We start from the raw sequence: 19,605 nt of genomic DNA on the forward strand, positions 1-19,605 counted from the left end.
AGTGATAACCACTGAGCCACCTTGCTTTACTACATACAATGATAACCACTGAGCCACCTTGCTTTCCTATATACAGTGATAACCACTGAGCCACCTTGCTTTACTACATACAATGATAACCACTGAGCCACCGTACTGTCCTATATACAGTGATAACCACTGAGCCACCTTGCTTTCCTACATACAATGATAACCACTGAGCCACTGTATTGTCCTATATACAATGATAACCACTGAGCCACTGTGCTGTCTTATATTCAGTGATAACCACTGAGCCACTGTATTGTCCTATATACAGTGATAAGCACTGAGCCACCTTGCTTTCCTATATACAATGATAGTCACTGAGTCACTGTATTGTCCTATATACAGTGATAACCACTGAGCCACCGTCCTGTCCTATATACAGTGATAACCACTGAGCCACCTCGCTTTCCTATAGGCAGTGATAACCACTGAGCGTGTCTGCTTCACTGCCTCTGATTCTTCTCCTTTTGGCTTGACAGATGATGATTGTCGGGTGATTCTGAAATCAAGACTCTCAGGGTCGGATTATATTAACGCTTCTTATATCACTGTGAGTATTCTATAAGAGCCGCTACAATATATACACATGGTGGGTAAGCCCCGATCTTATGTGGACGTTACTTGCTCCAATCCGTCTGTCTCTTCATGTCATCCCAGACAGACTGGGCTATATCTGTGGGGCTGGATCATCACTTCTATGACTCCTCCTCCAAAGGGCAAAGGTCACACCAAATATTGATGGGATTTACATGACTTTTGGATATGGGATGGACCACTGGGATTCACAAACACTGTGAGCTCTCCCACTGGGTGACATTCAGTATTAAAGGGGCGGCGCGCTCTGACTTGTCATTCTAGCAGAATCAGCATACTATACCCGATAGAAGATTCTTACCCCGGGGTGAACCCCCGTTCATGCTCCTGGATGACGTTACTATTACATCCTTCAGGCCGGCCATATCCAGAGCTCAGCCTGTCCTCCAAGAGGCTCATTATATAGAGAGTGACCTCTAAGCTATAGGGTCAGTACTGAAAAGTCTCACCATATAGAGAGACCTCTAACCTATAGGGTCGGGACTGAAGAGACTCATCATACAGAGAGTGACCTCTAACCTATAGGGTCAGTACTGAAGAGTCTCATCATATAGAGAGTGACCTCTAACCTATAGGGTCAGTACTGAAGAGACTCATCATATAGAGACTGACCCCTAACTTATAGAGTTAGTACTGAAGAGTCTCATCATATAGAGAGACCTCTAATCTATGGGGTCGGGTCTGAAGAGACTCATCATATAGAGAGTGACCCCTAACCTATAGGGTCAGTACTGAAGAGACTCATCATATATAGAGTGACCCCTAACCTATAGGGTCACTACTGAAGAGACTCATCATATATAGAGTGACCTCTAACCTATAGGGTCAGTACTGAAGAGACTCATCATATAGAGAGTGACCCCTAACCTATAGGGTCACTACTGAAGAGACTCATCATATATAGAGTGACCTCTAACCTATAGGGTCAGTACTGAAGAGACTCATCATATAGAGAGTGACCCCTAACCTATAGGGTCACTACTGAAGAGACTCATCATATATAGAGTGACCTCTAACCTATAGGGTCAGTACTGAAGAGACTCATCATATAGAGAGTGACCCCTAACCTATAGGGTCACTACTGAAGAGACTCATCATATAGAGGGTGACCCCTAACCTATAGGGTCACTACTGAAGAGACTCATCATATAGAGAGTGACCCCTAAGCTATAGGGTCACTACTGAAGAGACTCATCATATAGAGAGTGACCCCTAACCTATAGGGTCAGTACTGAAGAGACTCATCATATAGAGAGTGACCTCTAACCTATAGGGTCAGTACTGAAGAGACTCATCATATAGAGAGTGACCCCTAACTTATAGGGTCAATACTGAAGAGACTCATCATATAGAGGGTGACCTCTAACCTATGGGGTCAGTACTGAAGAGACTCATCATATAGAGGGTGACCTCTAACCTATGGGGTCAGTACTGAAGAGACTCATCATATAGAGGGTGACCCCTAACCTATGGGGTCAGTACTGAAGAGTCTCATCAGGATGGAAGGGATGATGGGAGTATTACTGTGATTTGTATTTGACAAAAAACAAATCTGTGCCTGAATTTCTGTTCTGCTCCATAGACGAGGGATAAATAGAAAGACGGGGCCACCAAAAAGGAGCCCCCCATTTACCAATCCACCATTCTACTATTGTACCGAGTCACAGAGGGTCTGTCTAATCCTTCTGTTAACCATAGACAGGATATTCATTAAAAAAACAAAAACCTGTTGAAATAAAGACAAGACTGTGTGAATAGTGTCCTACAACTAGACGTGTCCTCACCGCATGTCTCTCCATTACAGGGTTACAGAGCCCCGAAATATTACATAGCAACTCAAGGTAAGCAAAGGGTAACATCAGGGCTGAGAGACTGGTAGAGGTGCGTCAGATGGGCCCCATCCTGCCCTGCCCTGTCCTGCCTTGTCCTACCCCATCCTGCCCTGTCCTGTCCTGCTCTGCCATGTCTTACCCCATCCTGCCCTGTCCTGCCCCATCCTGTCCTGCCCCATCCTGCCCCATCCTGTCCTGCCCTGTCCTGTCCTGCCCTGTCCTGTCCTGCCCCATCCTGCCCTGTCCTGTCCTGCCCCATCCTGCCCTGTCCTGTCCTGCCCCGTCCTGTCCTGCCCCATCCTGTCCTGCTGTGCCATGTCCTGCCCATCCTGCCCTGTCGTGTCCTACCCCATCTTGTCCTGTTCTGTCCTGCTCCGTTCTGTCCTGCCACTTCCTGTCCTTCCTCAACCTGTCCTGCCCTGTCCTGCCTTGTCCTACCACATACTGCCTGTCTTGTCCTGCCCCGTCTTGCCCCATCCTGTCTCATCCTGCCCCATCCTGTCCTGTCGTGTCCTACCCCATCCTGCCCCATCCTGTCCTGCTCTGTCCTGTCCTACCCTGCCGTGTCCTGCCCTGCCCTGTCCTGTCGTGTCCTACCCCATCCTGCCCCATCCTGTCCTGCTCTGTCCTGTCCTACCCTGCCGTGTCCTGCCCTGCCCTGTCCTGTCCTGCCCCGTCCTGTCCTGCCCCGTCCTGTCCTGTTGTGTCCTACCCCATCCTGCCCCATCCTGTCCTGCCGTGTCCTGCCCCGTCCTGTCCTGCATTACACAGGCCTGATGATGACCTGATGACCCTTGTCTATGATTGTCCTTGTGGTTCTCCTGGTGGCAGGTCCTCTTCCTGATACGATGGCTGACTTCTGGAGCATGGTGTGGCAGGAGAACAGCTCGGTCATCGTCATGTTGACGGCACTGGAGGAGCAGAATAAGGTGAGATGGTGGATACTGGGTGTGATATGGGGCAGGTACACTGCTATATATATATATACAGTATATACCTCACCCATACGCTTCATCCTCATACAGGTGAAATGTGACTGCTACTGGCCAGAACAAGCCCAGACCTACGGAGACATCACAGTCTCTTTACAGAAAGTAGCTCAGACTGGAGCCATCATCACCAGAAGCTTCAGCCTGAAGAAGGTGAGAGTCACACGGATATGTTTGGCCATAGTGTGTCCTTGTAGACAGACGGTTCATCTCCACACCAATCCTCTGTGCTGCTGTGGACCCTGAGTTCCTCATCACCTTCTTTGTGAGCCCTGCACTCACTTATTGAGGTTCATGATGAGTTGAGTTTGTTATGAATTTTCCAAATCTCTTGGGTTTGGTTGAACCCGAGATTTTTGAGGTTCATCACCCATGAAGCATTATTATATTCTGGGGTCTCCTTAGAGCCTGGTGCATAATAATCTGAGGTCCAGAGGAGGGAGGTGCGGAAACATAGCCGATACTCATATACACCTGTCCTCACCTCTCCCGGGCCTCTTTGCAGCTTCCAGTGCTCCTTTTTGGGGGTCTTCAATTGTCTTCTGGTTTCCTCAGTCATGTCACTGGTCTTACGGGAATCCTTAGGCCTGAGCCCAATGTGGATTATACCAATATCCTGATGCTTGTTGTTGACACTCCCCATGTGAGTATTTAGGCCCAATCCCTCAGGACCACCCGGGAGACCAGAAGACAACCAGAGACAGCCACGAGGGAGCCCAGGAGAGGTGGATATTATTTTCTGCACCTCCCCTGGGCCTCCAATTATTATCCTCTGGGGTTATATGAAGAGACTCCACAGTATCAGGAGAGCAATTCTGGCTCAGACCAAACATCTGAAACAATCCTGGCCGGAGAACTCTGCAGATATTCTCGAAATGAATTGAGGTCTGGTCTGCTCAGCTCGCCAACGCTATCCTAGACATGCCCAGAACACTGAACCTTCCGACATCCCTCACAGAAGATCAAACTTCTCTCCTAAAATACTCGGTATACATCAGGGTCCCAATGACATTGTCCTCCTCTTTCCAGGTCCACTCTACAGTCCAGATGACGGTGGAGCAGCTGCATTACATGGAGTGGCCGGATCATGGCGTGCCCAGCAAGACGTCTAGCTTGGTGCAGCTGGTGGAGAAGATGAACAAGTGTAACACCCCAGGATCGGGCCCAGTCATAGTGCACTGCAGGTACAGTGGAGGTCACTGTGGCCCATCCACCCTGGACATTCAGGGGTTCAGGACTACATGATGGCTTTTATGAGGGGCCTAGGACTATAAGACGTTTCATGAGGGGCCCAGGACTACAAGACGTCATTTATGAGGGGCCTAGGGCTGCAAGACGTATTTCATGAGGGGCCTAGGACTACAAGACGTCTTTTATGAGGGGCCCAGGACTACAAGACGTCTTTCATGAGGGGCCTAGGACTACAAGACGTATTTCATGAGGGGCCTAGGACTACAAGACGTCTTTTATGAGGGGCCCAGGACTACAAGACGTCTTTCATGAGGGGCCTAGGACTACAAGACGTCTTTCATGAGGGGCCTAGGACTACAAGACGTCTTTTATGAGGGGCCTAGGGCTGCAAGACGTATTTCATGAGGGGCCCAGGACTACAAGACGTCTTTTATGAGGGGCCCAGGACTGCAAGACGTCTTTCATGAGGGGCCTAGGACTACAAGACGTCTTTTATGAGGGGCCCAGGACTACAAGACGTCTTTCATGAGGGGCCTAGGACTACAAGACGTCTTTTATGAGGGGCCCAGGACTACAAGACGTTTTTCATGAGGGGCCTAGGACTACAAGACGTTTCATGAGGGGCCTAGGACTACAAGACGTATTTCATGAGGGGCCTAGGACTACAAGACGTCTTTCATGAGGGGCCTAGGACTACAAGACGTCTTTTATGAGGGGCCTAGGACTACAAGACGTATTTCATGAGGGGCCTAGGACTACAAGACGTCTTTTATGAGGGGCCCAGGACTACAAGACGTCTTTCATGAGGGGCCTAGGACTACAAGACGTCTTTTATGAGGGGCCCAGGACTACAAGACGTCTTTCATGAGGGGCCTAGGACTACAAGACGTCTTTCATGAGGGGCCTAGGACTACAAGACGTTTTTCATGAGGGGCCTAGGACTACAAGACGTATTTCATGAGGGGCCTAGGACTACAAGACGTTTCATGAGGGGCCTAGGACTACAAGACGTCTTTCATGAGGGGCCTAGGACTACAAGACGTCTTTTATGAGGGGCCTAGGACTACAAGACGTATTTCATGAGGGGCCTAGGACTACAAGACGTCTTTTATGAGGGGCCCAGGACTACAAGACGTCTTTCATGAGGGGCCCAGGACTACAAGACGTATTTCATGAGGGGCCTAGGACTACAAGACGTATTTCACGATCTCCTCACAGATAGAGAAGGGGGAGTCAGATGTTTCCACAAAAGTGGCTGAGATGGTAATAGATAGGGTTGAGCTGATCTTGAGATTTCAGAATCATTTTTAAAATCCGATTTTTGATCATTTTCCAGCCGATCCCAATCAATCATGATTGTGAAATTTGCTCAATCGCCAATCAGGGTCCGATATTTCCGGATCCCAATCACTCAACCCCAGTACTAGATGATGATTTAGGTCCGCATTAATGGACAATATGGCCGGTGCTATAAATGACACCTTGCACTCTAACACGGCGATGGTCACTGGGGGATACTATGATGTGGGATCAGTTATATGGACACTATGTCTGGCACGGATGTATAGACACCTGTATAACATCTGTAGTGCCCATTGGATCGTTAGTGTCCCCTCCTCTGAATATCCCACTGCCAGGGTTACACCTTTGTTCTGTTTGCAGTGCTGGGATCGGTAGGACGGGGACCTTCATAGCCTTCGATATCCTCCTGAAGATGGCGAGAGCCGTGAAGAAGGTGAATGTGCACAGCTGTGTCCTCCAGCTACGGAAGGAGCGCGTCAACATGGTGCAGAACAAGGTGCGGCAATATAATATCTCTGCCTCCGCCACGTGTCTTTGCCCCCCGTGGGTTGCTGTATGGTTGCAGCCTGTGTAGACCCCTCCTCTGGGGAGCAGAACATGGCACACAACATAAAGTAACTCAACATTATTTCCCCTTCACTGCAAACCATAACTTGTACATGTTTCCATTAAGGTAATCTGATAAGGGCTTGTTTTTTGCAGGACAGATGTATTTTTCATTGGTTTCATATTGGAGTATATATAATATATACCTGTATACGGGTCAATAAGGCAATAGAAAATTAATAAACACCTCGAACAAGGCGCAATGTCGTAGTCTGCTCCCTTCACTAATAAGTCCATCGCTGAAGCTGCAGGGGGTCTGGTTTTTGCAGGATGAGGTGTATATTTGGTCCCATCTTGGGGTATATACAGCTCCATGGTCACAGTTTAGTCCCCGAAATTTGGATTAACAGTAAAAGAGCACTTCTTTTTCTCCCCTGACTCTGATGATGTCATCACTGTTATGTTGTATCACAGGAACAATACGCCTTCTTATATGACCTCCTCCTGGAGACGCTTCTGTGCGGCACGACCAGTGTAGCGGTGCCGGACATTGAGAGACATCTTAGTCACATGACCAGACGGGATCCCCGCACTCACATGGACGGGTATGAAAGGGAATTTCAGGTAGGAATATTCACTTTGTGTCGTTGTCATTCTAGAGGTGTATATACTGTGGCTATACTCTAGATAGATATGGAGGAGGCTCCCGCTGAACAGTCACTGGTGTGAGCCCCAAGGATGCCAGGTCCTAGTGGTGACGGTGCTGGTGCCGGGCGTCGGGGACACTCACGGGACTTTTGGTTTTACAGGCTCTGGAGAAAATTACAGAATTATATCAGATTTATCAATGTAAAGAAGCAAAGAAAACCGAAAACCAGAGGAAGAACCGAAACTCCAGGATCCTGCCAGGTAAAGCAGAAGCATCCACATCACCCATCACTGCTAATACTACTATTAGTACTCCGAATACTACATGTACAACTACTACTCCAAATACTACATGTATTACTACTACTACTACACCTAATACTACTACTCCTAATACTACTATTAGTACTCTGAATACTACATGTATTACTAATACTACTACACCTAATACTACTACTACTCCTAATACTACTATTAGTACTCCGAATACTACATGTATTACTAATACTACTACACCTAATACTACTACTACTCCTAATACTACTATTAGTACTCCGAATACTACATGTATTACTAATACTACTACACCTAATACTACTACTCCTAATACTACTATTAGTACTCTGAATACTACATGTACAACTACTACTCCAAATACTACATGTATTACTACTACTACTACACCTAATACTACTACTCCTAATACTACTATTAGTACTCTGAATACTACATGTATTACTAATACTACTACACCTAATACTACTACTACTCCTAATACTACTATTAGTACTCCGAATACTACATGTATTACTAATACTACTACACCTAATACTACTACTACTCCTAATACTACTATTAGTACTCCGAATACTACATGTATTACTAATACTACTACACCTAATACTACTACTCCTAATACTACTATTAGTACTCTGAATACTACATGTACAACTACTACTCCAAATACTACATGTATTACTAATACTACTACACCTAATACTACTACTCCTAATACTACTATTAGTACTCCGAATACTACATGTATTACTAATACTACTACACCTAATACTACTACTACTCCTAATACTACTATTAGTACTCCGAATACTACATGTATTACTAATACTACTACACCTAATACTACTACTACTCCTAATACTACTATTAGTACTCCGAATACTACATGTATTACTAATACTACTACACCTAATACTACTACTCCTAATACTACTATTAGTACTCTGAATACTACATGTACAACTACTACTCCAAATACTACATGTATTACTAATACTACTACACCTAATACTACTACTCCTAATACTACTATTAGTACTCCGAATACTACATGTATTACTAATACTACTACACCTAATACTACTACTACTCCTAATACTACTATTAGTACTCCGAATACTACATGTATTACTAATACTACTACACCTAATACTACTACTCCTAATACTACTACTACTCCTAATACTACTATTAGTACTCCAAATACTACATGTATTACTACTATTACACCTAATAATACTACTACTCCTAATACTACTACACCTAATACTACTACTACTCCTAATACTACTATTAGTACTCCGAATACTACATGTATTACTAATACTACTACACCTAATACTACTACTACTACTACTACTACTATTAGTACTCCGAATACTACATGTATTACTAATACTACTACACCTAATACTACTACTACTACTACTACTACTACTACTACTATTAGTACTCCGAATACTACATGTATTACTAATACTACACCTAATACTACTACTACTCCTAATACTACTACTACTCCTAATACTACTATTAGTACTCCAAATACTACATGTATTACTACTATTACACCTAATAATACTACTACTCCTAATACTACTACACCTAATACTACTACTACTCCTAATTCTACTATTAGTACTCCGAATACTACATGTATTACTAATACTACTACACCTAATACTACTACTACTCCTAATACTACTATTAGTACTCTGAATACTACATGTATTACTAATACTACTACAACTAAAAATACTACTACACCTAATACTACTACTCCTAATACTACTATTAGTACTCCGAATACTACATGTATTACTACTACTACTACTACACCTAATACTACATGTATTACTACTACTACACCTAATACTACTATTAGTACTCTGACTACTACATGTATTACTACTACACCTAATACTACTATTAGTACTCCGAATACTACATGTATTACTAATACTACTACACCTAATACTACTACTACTACTACTCCTAATACTACTATTAGTACTCTGAATACTACATGTATTACTAATACTACTACACCTAATACTACTACTACTCCTAATAGTACTATTAGTACTCCGAATACTACATGTATTACTAATACTACTACACCTAATACTACTACTACTCCTAATACTACTACTCCGAATACTACTATTAGTACTCCGAATACTACATGTATTACTACTATTACACCTAATAATACTACTACTCCTAATACTACTACACCTAATACTACTACTACTCCTAATACTACTATTAGTACTCCGAATACTACATGTATTACTAATACTACTACACCTAATACTACTACTACTCCTAATACTATTATTAGTACTCCGAATACTACATGTATTACTACTACTACTACACCTAATAATACTACTACTCCTAATACTACTACTCGTAATACTACTATTAGTACTCTGACTACTACATGTATTACTACTACACCTAATACTACTACTACTCCTAATACTACTATTAGTACTCCGAATACTACATGTATTACTAATACTACTACACCTAATACTACTACTCCTAATACTACTATTAGTACTCTGAATACTACATGTATTACTAATACTACTACACCTAATACTACTCCTACTCCTAATACTACTACACCTAATAATACTACTACTCCTAATACTACTAAACCTAATACTACTACTATTACTACTACTACTACACCTAATACTACTACACCTAATACTACTAATATTACTACTACTCCTAATACTACTATTTCTCGGAATACTACATGTATTACTAATACTACTACACCTAATACTACTCCTCCTCCTAATACTACTACTCCTAATACTACTATTAGTACTCTGAATACTACATGTATTACTACTACTACTACACCTAATAATACTACTACTCCTAATACTACTACACCTAATACTACTACTACTATTACTACTACTCCTAATACTACTACTACACCTAATACTACTACTATTACTACTACTCCTAATACTACTATTTCTCCGAATACTACATGTATTACTAATACTACTACACCTAATACTGCTATTAGTACTCCGAATACTACTCCTATTCCTAATACTACTACACCTAATACTACTCCTACTCCTAATACTACTACACCTAATACTACTACTACTCCTAATACTACTACACCTAATACTACTACTATTACTACTACTCCTAATACTACTACTACTACACCTAATACTACTACTAATATTACTACTACTCCTAATACTACTATTTCTCCGAATACTACATGTATTACTAATACTACTACACCTAATACTACTACTCCTAATACTACTATTAGTACTCCGAATACTACATGTATTACTAATACTACTACACCTAATACTACTATTAGTACTCCGAATACTACTCCTACTCCTAATACTACTACACCTAATACTACTCCTACTCCTAATACTACTACACCTAATACTACTACTACTCCTAATACTACTACACCTAATACTACTACTATTACTACTACTCCTAATACTACTACTACTACACCTAATACTACTACTAATATTACTACTACTCCTAATACTACTATTTCTCTGAATACTACATGTATTACTAATACTACTACACCTAATACTACTACTCCTAATACTACTATTAGTACTCCGAATACTACATGTATTACTAATACTACTACACCTAATACTACTATTAGTACTCCGAATACTACTCCTACTCCTAATACTACTACACCTAATACTACTCCTACTCCTAATACTACTACACCTAATACTACTCCTACTCCTAATACTACTACACTTAATACTACTACTATTACTACTACTCCTAATACTACTACTACTACACCTAATACTACTACTAATATTACTACTACTCCTAATACTACTATTTCTCCGAATACTACATGTATTACTAATACTACTACACCTAATACTACTACTCCTAATACTACTATTAGTACTCCGAATACTACATGTATTACTAATACTACTACACCTAATACTACTCCTACTCCTAATACTACTACTCCTAATACTACTATTAGTACTCCGAATACTACATGTATTACTACTACTACACCTAATAATACTACTCCTCCTAATACTCCTACTCCTAATACTCCTACTCCTAATACTACTACTCCTAATACTACTATTAGTACTCCGAATACTACATGTATTACTACTACTACTACACCTAATAATACTACTACTCCTAATACTACTAATACACCTAATACTACTACTAATACTGCTACTCCTAATACTACTACTCTTATTACTACTTCTAATGCTACTACTCTACTGCTATCCCGACCACCACTACTAGTAACAATAATATCAGTATGGCAATGGCTCTAGTTATCTTATATCTGACTGTCCATGTCATCTTCTCTCCTCAGGTGACCACTGTCGCCCCATTCTGATGTCGGCATTAACAAGACATGGCACCCCTGGGTACATTAATGCTGTGTTTGTAAATGTAAGGAGGACATTTCTAGACTCTGCACCCTTGGACCTCACCCTGTACATGCAGTCCCGTCCAGCTTACATCATCTGCTTTATTTCAGTCTAACTCTCTTGATGACGTCATGGTGGTCACCCAACTACCCATGAAGGAGACCCTGGAGGATTTCTGGTCCTTGGTCTGGGACTACAATTGTACATCAGTGGTGATGATGCACGGAGCTCAGGACCTGCAGCAGGTCAGCACCATCTTACCCGGCCCAGATAACACTGCCAATTCCCTCTCTACCATCTGATACCCTCTCTACCCTCCGATGCCCTCTTTACTCTCCGATAACCTCTCTACTCTCTGATACCCTCTCTACCCTCCGATATCCTCTCTTCCCTACGATACCCTCTCTACCCTCTGATTCCATCTTTACCAACTGATTCCATCTGTACTCTCTGATACCCCCTCTACCATCAAATACCCTCTCTACCCTCCAATACCCTCTCTACCCTCCGATACCCTCTCTACCCTCCGATACCATCTCTACCCTCCGATGCCCTCTCTGCCATCTGATTCCCTCTGTACTCTCCAATACCCTCTTTACTCTCCGATACCCTCTCTACTCTCTGATACTCTCTCTACCCTCCGATACCCTCTCTACCCTCGGATACCCTCTCTACTCTCTGATACCCTCTCTACCCTCCGATACCTTTTCTACCCTCCGATACCCTCTCTACTCTTTGATTCCCTCTCTGCCCTCTGATTCCCTCTGTACTCTCCGATATCCTCTCTACCCTCTGATACCCTCTCTACCCTCCGATACCCTCTCTAACCTCCGATTCCATCTTTACCAACTGATTCCATCTGTACTCTCTGACACCCTCTCCACCCTCCGATACCCTCTCTACTCTTCGAATCCCTCTTTGCCCTCTTATTCCCTCTGTACCCTCCGATACCCTCTCTACCCTCTGATACCCTCTCTACCCTCTGATACCCTCTCTACCCTCCGATACCCTCTCTAACCTCCGATTCCATCTTTACCAACTGATTCCATCTGTACTCTTTGATACCCTCTCTACCCTCCGATACCCCCTCTACCATCCGATACCCTCACTACCCCCTGATACCCTCTCTAACCTCCGATTACCTCTCTACTCTCCGATATCCTTTCTACCCTCAGATTCCATCTTTACCCACTGATTCCATCTCTACCCCCCGATTCCCTCTCTAGCCTCTGATACCCTCTCTACTCTCTGATTCCCTCTCTACTCTCTGATACCCTCTCTACCCTCTGATACCCTCTCTACTCTCTGATTCCCTCTCTACCCTCTGATACCTTCTCTACTCTCTGATTCCCTGTCTACTCTCTGATACCCTCTGTACCCTCCAATACCCTCTCTACCCTCCGATACCCCCTCTACCATCCGATACCCTCACTACCCCCTGATACCCTCTCTAACCTCCGATTACCTCTCTACTCTCCGATATCCTTTCTACCCTCAGATTCCATCTTTACCCACTGATTCCATCTCTACCCCCCGATTCCCTCTCTAGCCTCTGATACCCTCTCTACTCTCTGATACCCTCTCTACCCTCTGATTCCCTCTCTACTCTCTGATACCCTCTCTACCCTCTGATACCCTCTCTACTCTCTGATTCCCTCTCTACTCTCTGATACCCTCTCTACCCTCCGATTCCCTCTCTACTCTCTGATTCCTTCTCTACCCTTCGATACCCTCTCTACTCTCTGATTCCCTGTCTACTCTCTGATACCCTCTGTACCCTCCAATACCCTCTCTACTCTCCGATATCCTCTTTACCCTCCGATACCCTCTTTACCCTCCGATACCCTCTCTACCCTCCAATACCCTCTCTACCCTCCGATACCATCTCTACCCTCCGATACCCTCTTTACCCTCCGATACCCTCTCTACCCTCCAATACCCTCTGTACCCTCCGATACCCTCTCTACTCTCCGATACCCTCTCTACTCTCCGATACCCTCTGTACCCTCCAATACCCTCTCTACCATCCGATACCCTCTCTAGCCTCCGATACCCTCTCTACCCTCCGATACCCTCTCTACCCTCCGATACCCTCTCTACCCTCCGATACCCTCTCTAGCCTCCGATACCCTCTCTAGCCTCCGATACCCTCTCTACTCTCCGATTCCATCTCTACCCTCCAATACCCTCTCTACCCTCCAATAACCTCTTTACCCTCCAATACCCTCTCTACCCTCCAATGCCCTCTCTACTCTCCGATTCCATCTCTACCCTCCAATACCCTCTCTACCCTCCAGTAACCTCTCTACCCTCCAATACCCTCTCTACTCTCCAATACCCTCTCTACTCTCCGATTCCCTCTCTACAGTTTTCAGTCTATACAATCTTCTTCCTGCTCCGGTCAGATACATATTACCTGCACTGATACATTGTAACAAACTATCAGCCCTGTATCCATTGTTCCATGTATAATGAGGTTGTGTGGATTTCCAGATTGGCTCACGCTTTTGGCCGGATAAAGGAGTAGCCCATTATGGCAGTTTTAGTGTCATGGCGAATACAAAGAAGTCTGAAAATGGCTACAGATGGACGGCGCTCAGCTTTTGGCGGGAGAATGAGGTGAGTACAGAGAGGGGGCGCTATGGCGGGCAGGTCGTGTGACTGGTGTCACTAGTCATGGGGGCCATACTTCATTCTTGGCCCATTACCTTACAGCCATCGGATTCCAGTCTGGACCTGAAGCTGTGGCAGCTGGACTCGTGGCCCCTGAACCAGGAACTTCCACAGAATCCATCCGACCTCATTACCGTCATTGGGGAAGTGGAAAAAAGTCACCAGCAGACAGCGGGCAGCCACATCCTGGTCACCTGCGGGTAAGTGACCCTCACTGGGGCTATACCTGTGGCCATACCTGGGGCTATACTTGGTGATATATCTGGGGCTCCATTGTGACTGCAGCTCTGGATGTGACTGGAGTGTAAAGACATGATAAGACCTCAGTGACCTTCAGGGTGGATCTGCACTAGTCAGCCTTCAGTGGTCCAGATAGACCCCCCCCCCCCTCAAAGTAGTCATTTGTCTTTGTGTCTTTGCAGTGATGGGGCGAGCCGCTCCGGTCTGTTCTGCGCCGGCCTGATTCTCTGTGACCAGATCCGCAGCGATGGAATGGTTGACGTGTCCCAGGCTGTACGGTCAATCCGGAAACGACGCTGCCAGTTTATCCCTAGTAAGGTAGGTGGCATCAGGTGGTGTGTGCCCGGGTAGTGCAAGGCTTGTGGCCGGGGTGTCGTATATTGTACACAGCACACTGCTCACCACAAATATCACACTAAGGGCACAGTCACACAGATATCTATTTCTGATACAATTTCTCTGATGTAGGTGTGATGACAAACCCCAGCAGTCTAATTATTATGTGATCCCCCCCCCCTCCTCGATGTGGCAGTTTTAGCGCCACATTTGATGCTGAGCTATATGTCTCCTCCTCTCTATATGTCTCCTCCTCTCTATATGTCTCCTCCTCTCTATATATCTCCTCCTCTCTATATGTCCCCTCCTCTCTATATGTCTTCTCCTCTCTATAGGTCTCCTTCTCTCTATATGTCTCCTCCTCTCTATAGGTCTCCTCCTCTCTATAGGTCTCCTCCTCTCTATGTGTCTTCTCCTCTTTATATATCTCCTCCTCTCTATAGGTCTCCTCCTCTCTATGTGTCTCCTCCTCTCTATAGGTCTCCTCCTCTCTATGTGTCTTCTCCTCTCTATAGGTCTCCTCCTCTCTATAGGTCTCCTCCTCTCTATAGGTCTCCTCCTCTCTATAGGTCTCCTCCTCTCTATATGTCTCCTCCTCTCTATATATCTCCCCTCCTCTCTATATGTCTTCTCCTCTCTATATATCTTCTCCTCTCTATAGGTCTCCTCCTCTCTATAGGTCTCCTCCTCTCTATGTGTCTTCTCCTCTTTATATATCTCCTCCTCTCTATAGGTCTCCTCCTCTCTATGTGTCTCCTCCTCTCTATAGGTCTCCTCCTCTCTATGTGTCTTCTCCTCTCTATATGTCTCCTCCTCTCTATATATCTCCTCCTCTCTATATGTCTTCTCCTCTCTATAGGTCTCCTCCTCTCTATATGTCTTCTCCTCTCTATATGTCCCCTCCTCTCTATATGTCTTCTCCTCTCTATATATCTTCTCCTCTCTATAGGTCTCCTCCTCTCTATAGGTCTCCTCCTCTCTATGTGTCTTCTCCTCTTTATATATCTCCTCCTCTCTATAGGTCTCCTCCTCTCTATGTGTCTCCTCCTCTCTATGTGTCTCCTCCTCTCTATAGGTCTCCTCCTCTCTATGTGTCTTCTCCTCTCTATATGTCTCCTCCTCTCTATATATCTCCTCCTCTCTATATGTCTTCTCCTCTCTATAGGTCTCCTCCTCTCTATATGTCTTCTCCTCTCTATATGTCCCCTCCTCTCTATATATCTTCTCCTCTCTATAGGTCTCCTCCTCTCTATAGGTCTCCTCCTCTCTATGTGTCTCCTCCTCTCTATGTGTCTCCTCCTCTCTATAGGTCTCCTCCTCTCTATGTGTCTTCTCCTCTCTATATGTCTCCTCCTCTCTATATATCTCCTCCTCTCTATATGTCTTCTCCTCTCTATAGGTCTCCTCCTCTCTATATGTCTTCTCCTCTCTATATGTCCCCTCCTCTCTATATATCTTCTCCTCTCTATAGGTCTCCTCCTCTCTATAGGTCTCCTCCTCTCTATGTGTCGTCTCCTCCTCTCTATAGGTCTCCTCCTCTCTATAGGTCTCCTCCTCTCTATAGGTCTCCTCCTCTCTATATGTCTCCTCCTCTCTATATATCTCCTCCTCTCTATATGTCGTCTCCTCCTCTCTATATGTCTCCTCCTCTCTATAGGTCTCCTCCTCTCTATAGGTCTCCTCCTCTCTATAGGTCTCCTCCTCTCTATATGTCTCCTCCTCTCTATAGGTCTCCTCCTCTCTATAGGTCTCCTCCTCTCTATAGGTCTCCTCCTCTCTATAGGTCTCCTCCTCACTATAGGTCTCCTCCTCTCTATAGGTCTCCTCCTCTCTATAGGTCTCCTCCTCTCTATATGTCTCCTCCTCTCTATATGTCTCCTCCTCTCTATATGTCTCCTCCTCTCTATATGTCTTCTCCTCTCTATATGTCTCCTCCTCTCTATATGTCTCCTCCTCTCTATATGTCTCCTCCTCTCTATATGTCTCCTCCTCTCTATATGTCTCCTCCTCTCTGTATGTCTCCTCCTCTCTATAGGTCTCCTCCTCTCTATATGTCTCCTCTCTATATGTCTCCTCCTCTATATATCTCCTCCTCTCTATATGTCTCCTCCTCTCTATATGTCTCCTCCTCTCTATATGTCTCCTCCTCTCTATATGTCTCTTCCTCTCTATAGGTCTCCTCCTCTCTATATGTCTCCTCCTCTCTATAGGTCCCCTTCTCTCTCTGTGTCTCTTCCTCTCTCTGTCTCCTCCTCTCTATATGTCTTCTCCTCTCTATATGTCTTCTCCTCTCTATATGTCTCCTCCTCTTTATAGGTCTCCTCCTCTCTATATGTCTTCTCCTCTCTATATGTCTTCTCCTCTCTATATGTCTCCTCCTCTCTATAGGTCTCCTCCTCTCTATATGTCTCCTCCTCTATATATCTCCTCCTCTCTATAGGTCTCCTCCTCTCTATAGGTCTCCTCCTCTCTATATGTCTCCTCCTCTCTATATGTCTCCTCCTCTCTATAGGTCTCCTCCTCTCTATATGTCTCCTCCTCTATATATCTCCTCCTCTCTATAGGTCTCCTCCTCTCTATATGTCTCCTCCTCTCTATAGGTCTCCTCCTCTCTATATGTCTCTTCCTCTCTGTATGTCTCCTGTAATCTCTCCTGATCATCCTTACATTACTATGCACTTTCTGCTGTCTCTGGTGATCTCCTCTAGGTCTTCTCCTGCGCTGCTCCTGCTCTCTCGATTGTTCTTCCTCTTCTATAAGACTACACACACAATCTTCACCCCCTTTGTCCTATATTTGTCTCTTTGCCCTCCTCATCTTACAGTACCTGCACCTATAGCATTCCTGGTGTTGCTGCACTCAGCTGAGTCTGCACTCTGTGCCTTGTGACCTCTCCCCTTGCACTTGGTGTATCCCTCCCCCTTCCTCGTAGATTGTAAGCTGTTAGCCGGGCCCCCTTTTCTGGGCTTAGGATGCCTCTCTGTCTCCCTCCATGCTTTACACTGCAGCTCCCCTTTATTAGTGCACAGCTCTGATCAGTGACTCCATCTTAGCTGCATTGTCTATTGGAGTCTGAGCCTTGGTCCTGTCTCATCAGAGGTTCAGGTTACTCCTCTGCTTTACACTGCAGCTCTGCTTGTCCTGATCGGCTTCTGTATATGCGCTCAGCAGTAGATTATATCCCTAGTATATACAGTATATACAGATGTGTCACATGTTCCTGCTGTTTATGGATCTCACGCCCTGTGTCTTCTCATTGCCAGGATCAGTATTCCTTCTGCCATGTGCTCGCTCAGAGTTACTTGGATTCATTTGAAACTTACGGAAACTTCAAGTAGCGGCGACTTCTGCGGATGAATCCTGGGCGAGACGATCACGACTGGCGACGCTGTGCGAGCTGAGAATACTGCCGCGGGATTGGGGCCAAATATCATCCTCATCCTCCATGTCCATATACTAGCTCTTTACTGTGTGAGACCCGGGGACCAGAGAGGGTGAGGGACCCTGCACCATATCATGGGGTCGGCACAGTCACCTCCGCGGTCCTGGGTTCGAATCTTAGCATGGTAACACCTTGCATGGACTCCTCGGGATCTGAAGGGTTTCCTCTGGTTCTCTGCTTTCCCCCAAGTCCAATAACATCTGTATAATATGAGGATAGATTGTGAGCTCCTGGGGTCAGGGATGATGTCAGAGATACATCCAGTGCTGCCCCCTGCTGGTCTGCTCTGTGTACTGTGTGTAGCAGTGAAGCCTGTTCTACCTCCATATTACTACACTGATGGGGTCGGGCTCTTGTATATATACAGCTGATGTGTATACCTTCTGTTACTTTGTATCTGTCCTGTAAATATCATTCATGAAAGTTACAAGATCGAATGACATTTAATAAAATATTAATAATTACAGATCTGCAGTTCTATCATTTCTAAGGAAACCAAACAGAAACCAGGCACAATATTCATTATCACTATAGGGGCATCGCGGCTGGCAGCGGGGCATTGTGACTGGCACTGGGGCATTGAGGCTGGCATTGAGGATGGCACTGGGGCATCGAGGCTGGCACTGGGGCATTGTGGTTGGCACTGGGGCATTGTCTTACTCTAAGCCCCTCCTACATGTCTCATTGCCATTCCATTCACTTCCATGTATAAAACACATATTGTGATAGAAATGTAACTACATATTGCATATAGGAGCTGCAGATGGAACAGAGGAGGTATATAGGAGGATATATTGAAATTTCCCCAATGTGGGACTATTAAAGGATTATCTTATTTTATCTTATATTGTGTGTAAATTACTCCTCCACCATATACATAATAATCTTCCCAGAGCGTAACCATATTACACGGGACGAGTGAGGAGGAAGCAGCTGGACCATCTCTGACCATCCGTGATCATCCAAGATCATCCCAAGCATTCCTGATCCCCCCCCCCACCATCCATGTCCACCCCTGACCTTCCCTG

The 19,605-nt window shown here is 44.7% G+C and overlaps 1 protein-coding gene across 1 annotated transcript; it reads left to right on the plus strand.

The window, feature by feature from the left end:
- The first annotated feature begins 512 nt into the window (after positions 1–512).
- On the plus strand, positions 513–18,590 carry LOC142191376 (receptor-type tyrosine-protein phosphatase alpha-like). The gene is made up of 14 exons (XM_075262346.1): positions 513–577; positions 2,426–2,462; positions 3,285–3,382; positions 3,479–3,595; positions 4,472–4,626; positions 6,296–6,431; positions 6,956–7,105; positions 7,291–7,390; positions 11,829–11,908; positions 11,997–12,131; positions 14,380–14,505; positions 14,602–14,759; positions 14,982–15,117; positions 18,399–18,590. The coding sequence occupies exons 3-14, from the start codon at positions 3,302–3,304 to the stop codon at positions 18,471–18,473; spliced, it is 1,449 nt and encodes a 482-aa protein (XP_075118447.1). The 5' UTR covers positions 513–577; positions 2,426–2,462; positions 3,285–3,301; the 3' UTR covers positions 18,474–18,590.
- The last annotated feature ends 1,015 nt before the right edge of the window (positions 18,591–19,605 follow it).

The sequence above is a fragment of the Leptodactylus fuscus genome, chromosome 1, assembly GCF_031893055.1.
Source record: "Leptodactylus fuscus isolate aLepFus1 chromosome 1, aLepFus1.hap2, whole genome shotgun sequence".
Classification (NCBI taxonomy): Eukaryota; Metazoa; Chordata; class Amphibia; order Anura; family Leptodactylidae; genus Leptodactylus; species Leptodactylus fuscus.

What these genes read in the sequence shown, in the direction of transcription:
- LOC142191376 (XM_075262346.1), top strand. Translation starts at nt 3,302, where the DNA reads ATGGCTGACTTCTGGAGCATGGTGTGGCAGGAGAACAGCTCGGTCATC. An exon ending in GGTATGAAAGGGAATTTCAG is followed by an intron (nt 7,106 to 7,290) that starts GTAGGAATATTC and finishes TTGGTTTTACAG; the next exon opens with GCTCTGGAGAAAATTACAGA. An exon ending in GCCAGTTTATCCCTAGTAAG is followed by an intron (nt 15,118 to 18,398) that starts GTAGGTGGCATC and finishes TCTCATTGCCAG; the next exon opens with GATCAGTATTCCTTCTGCCA.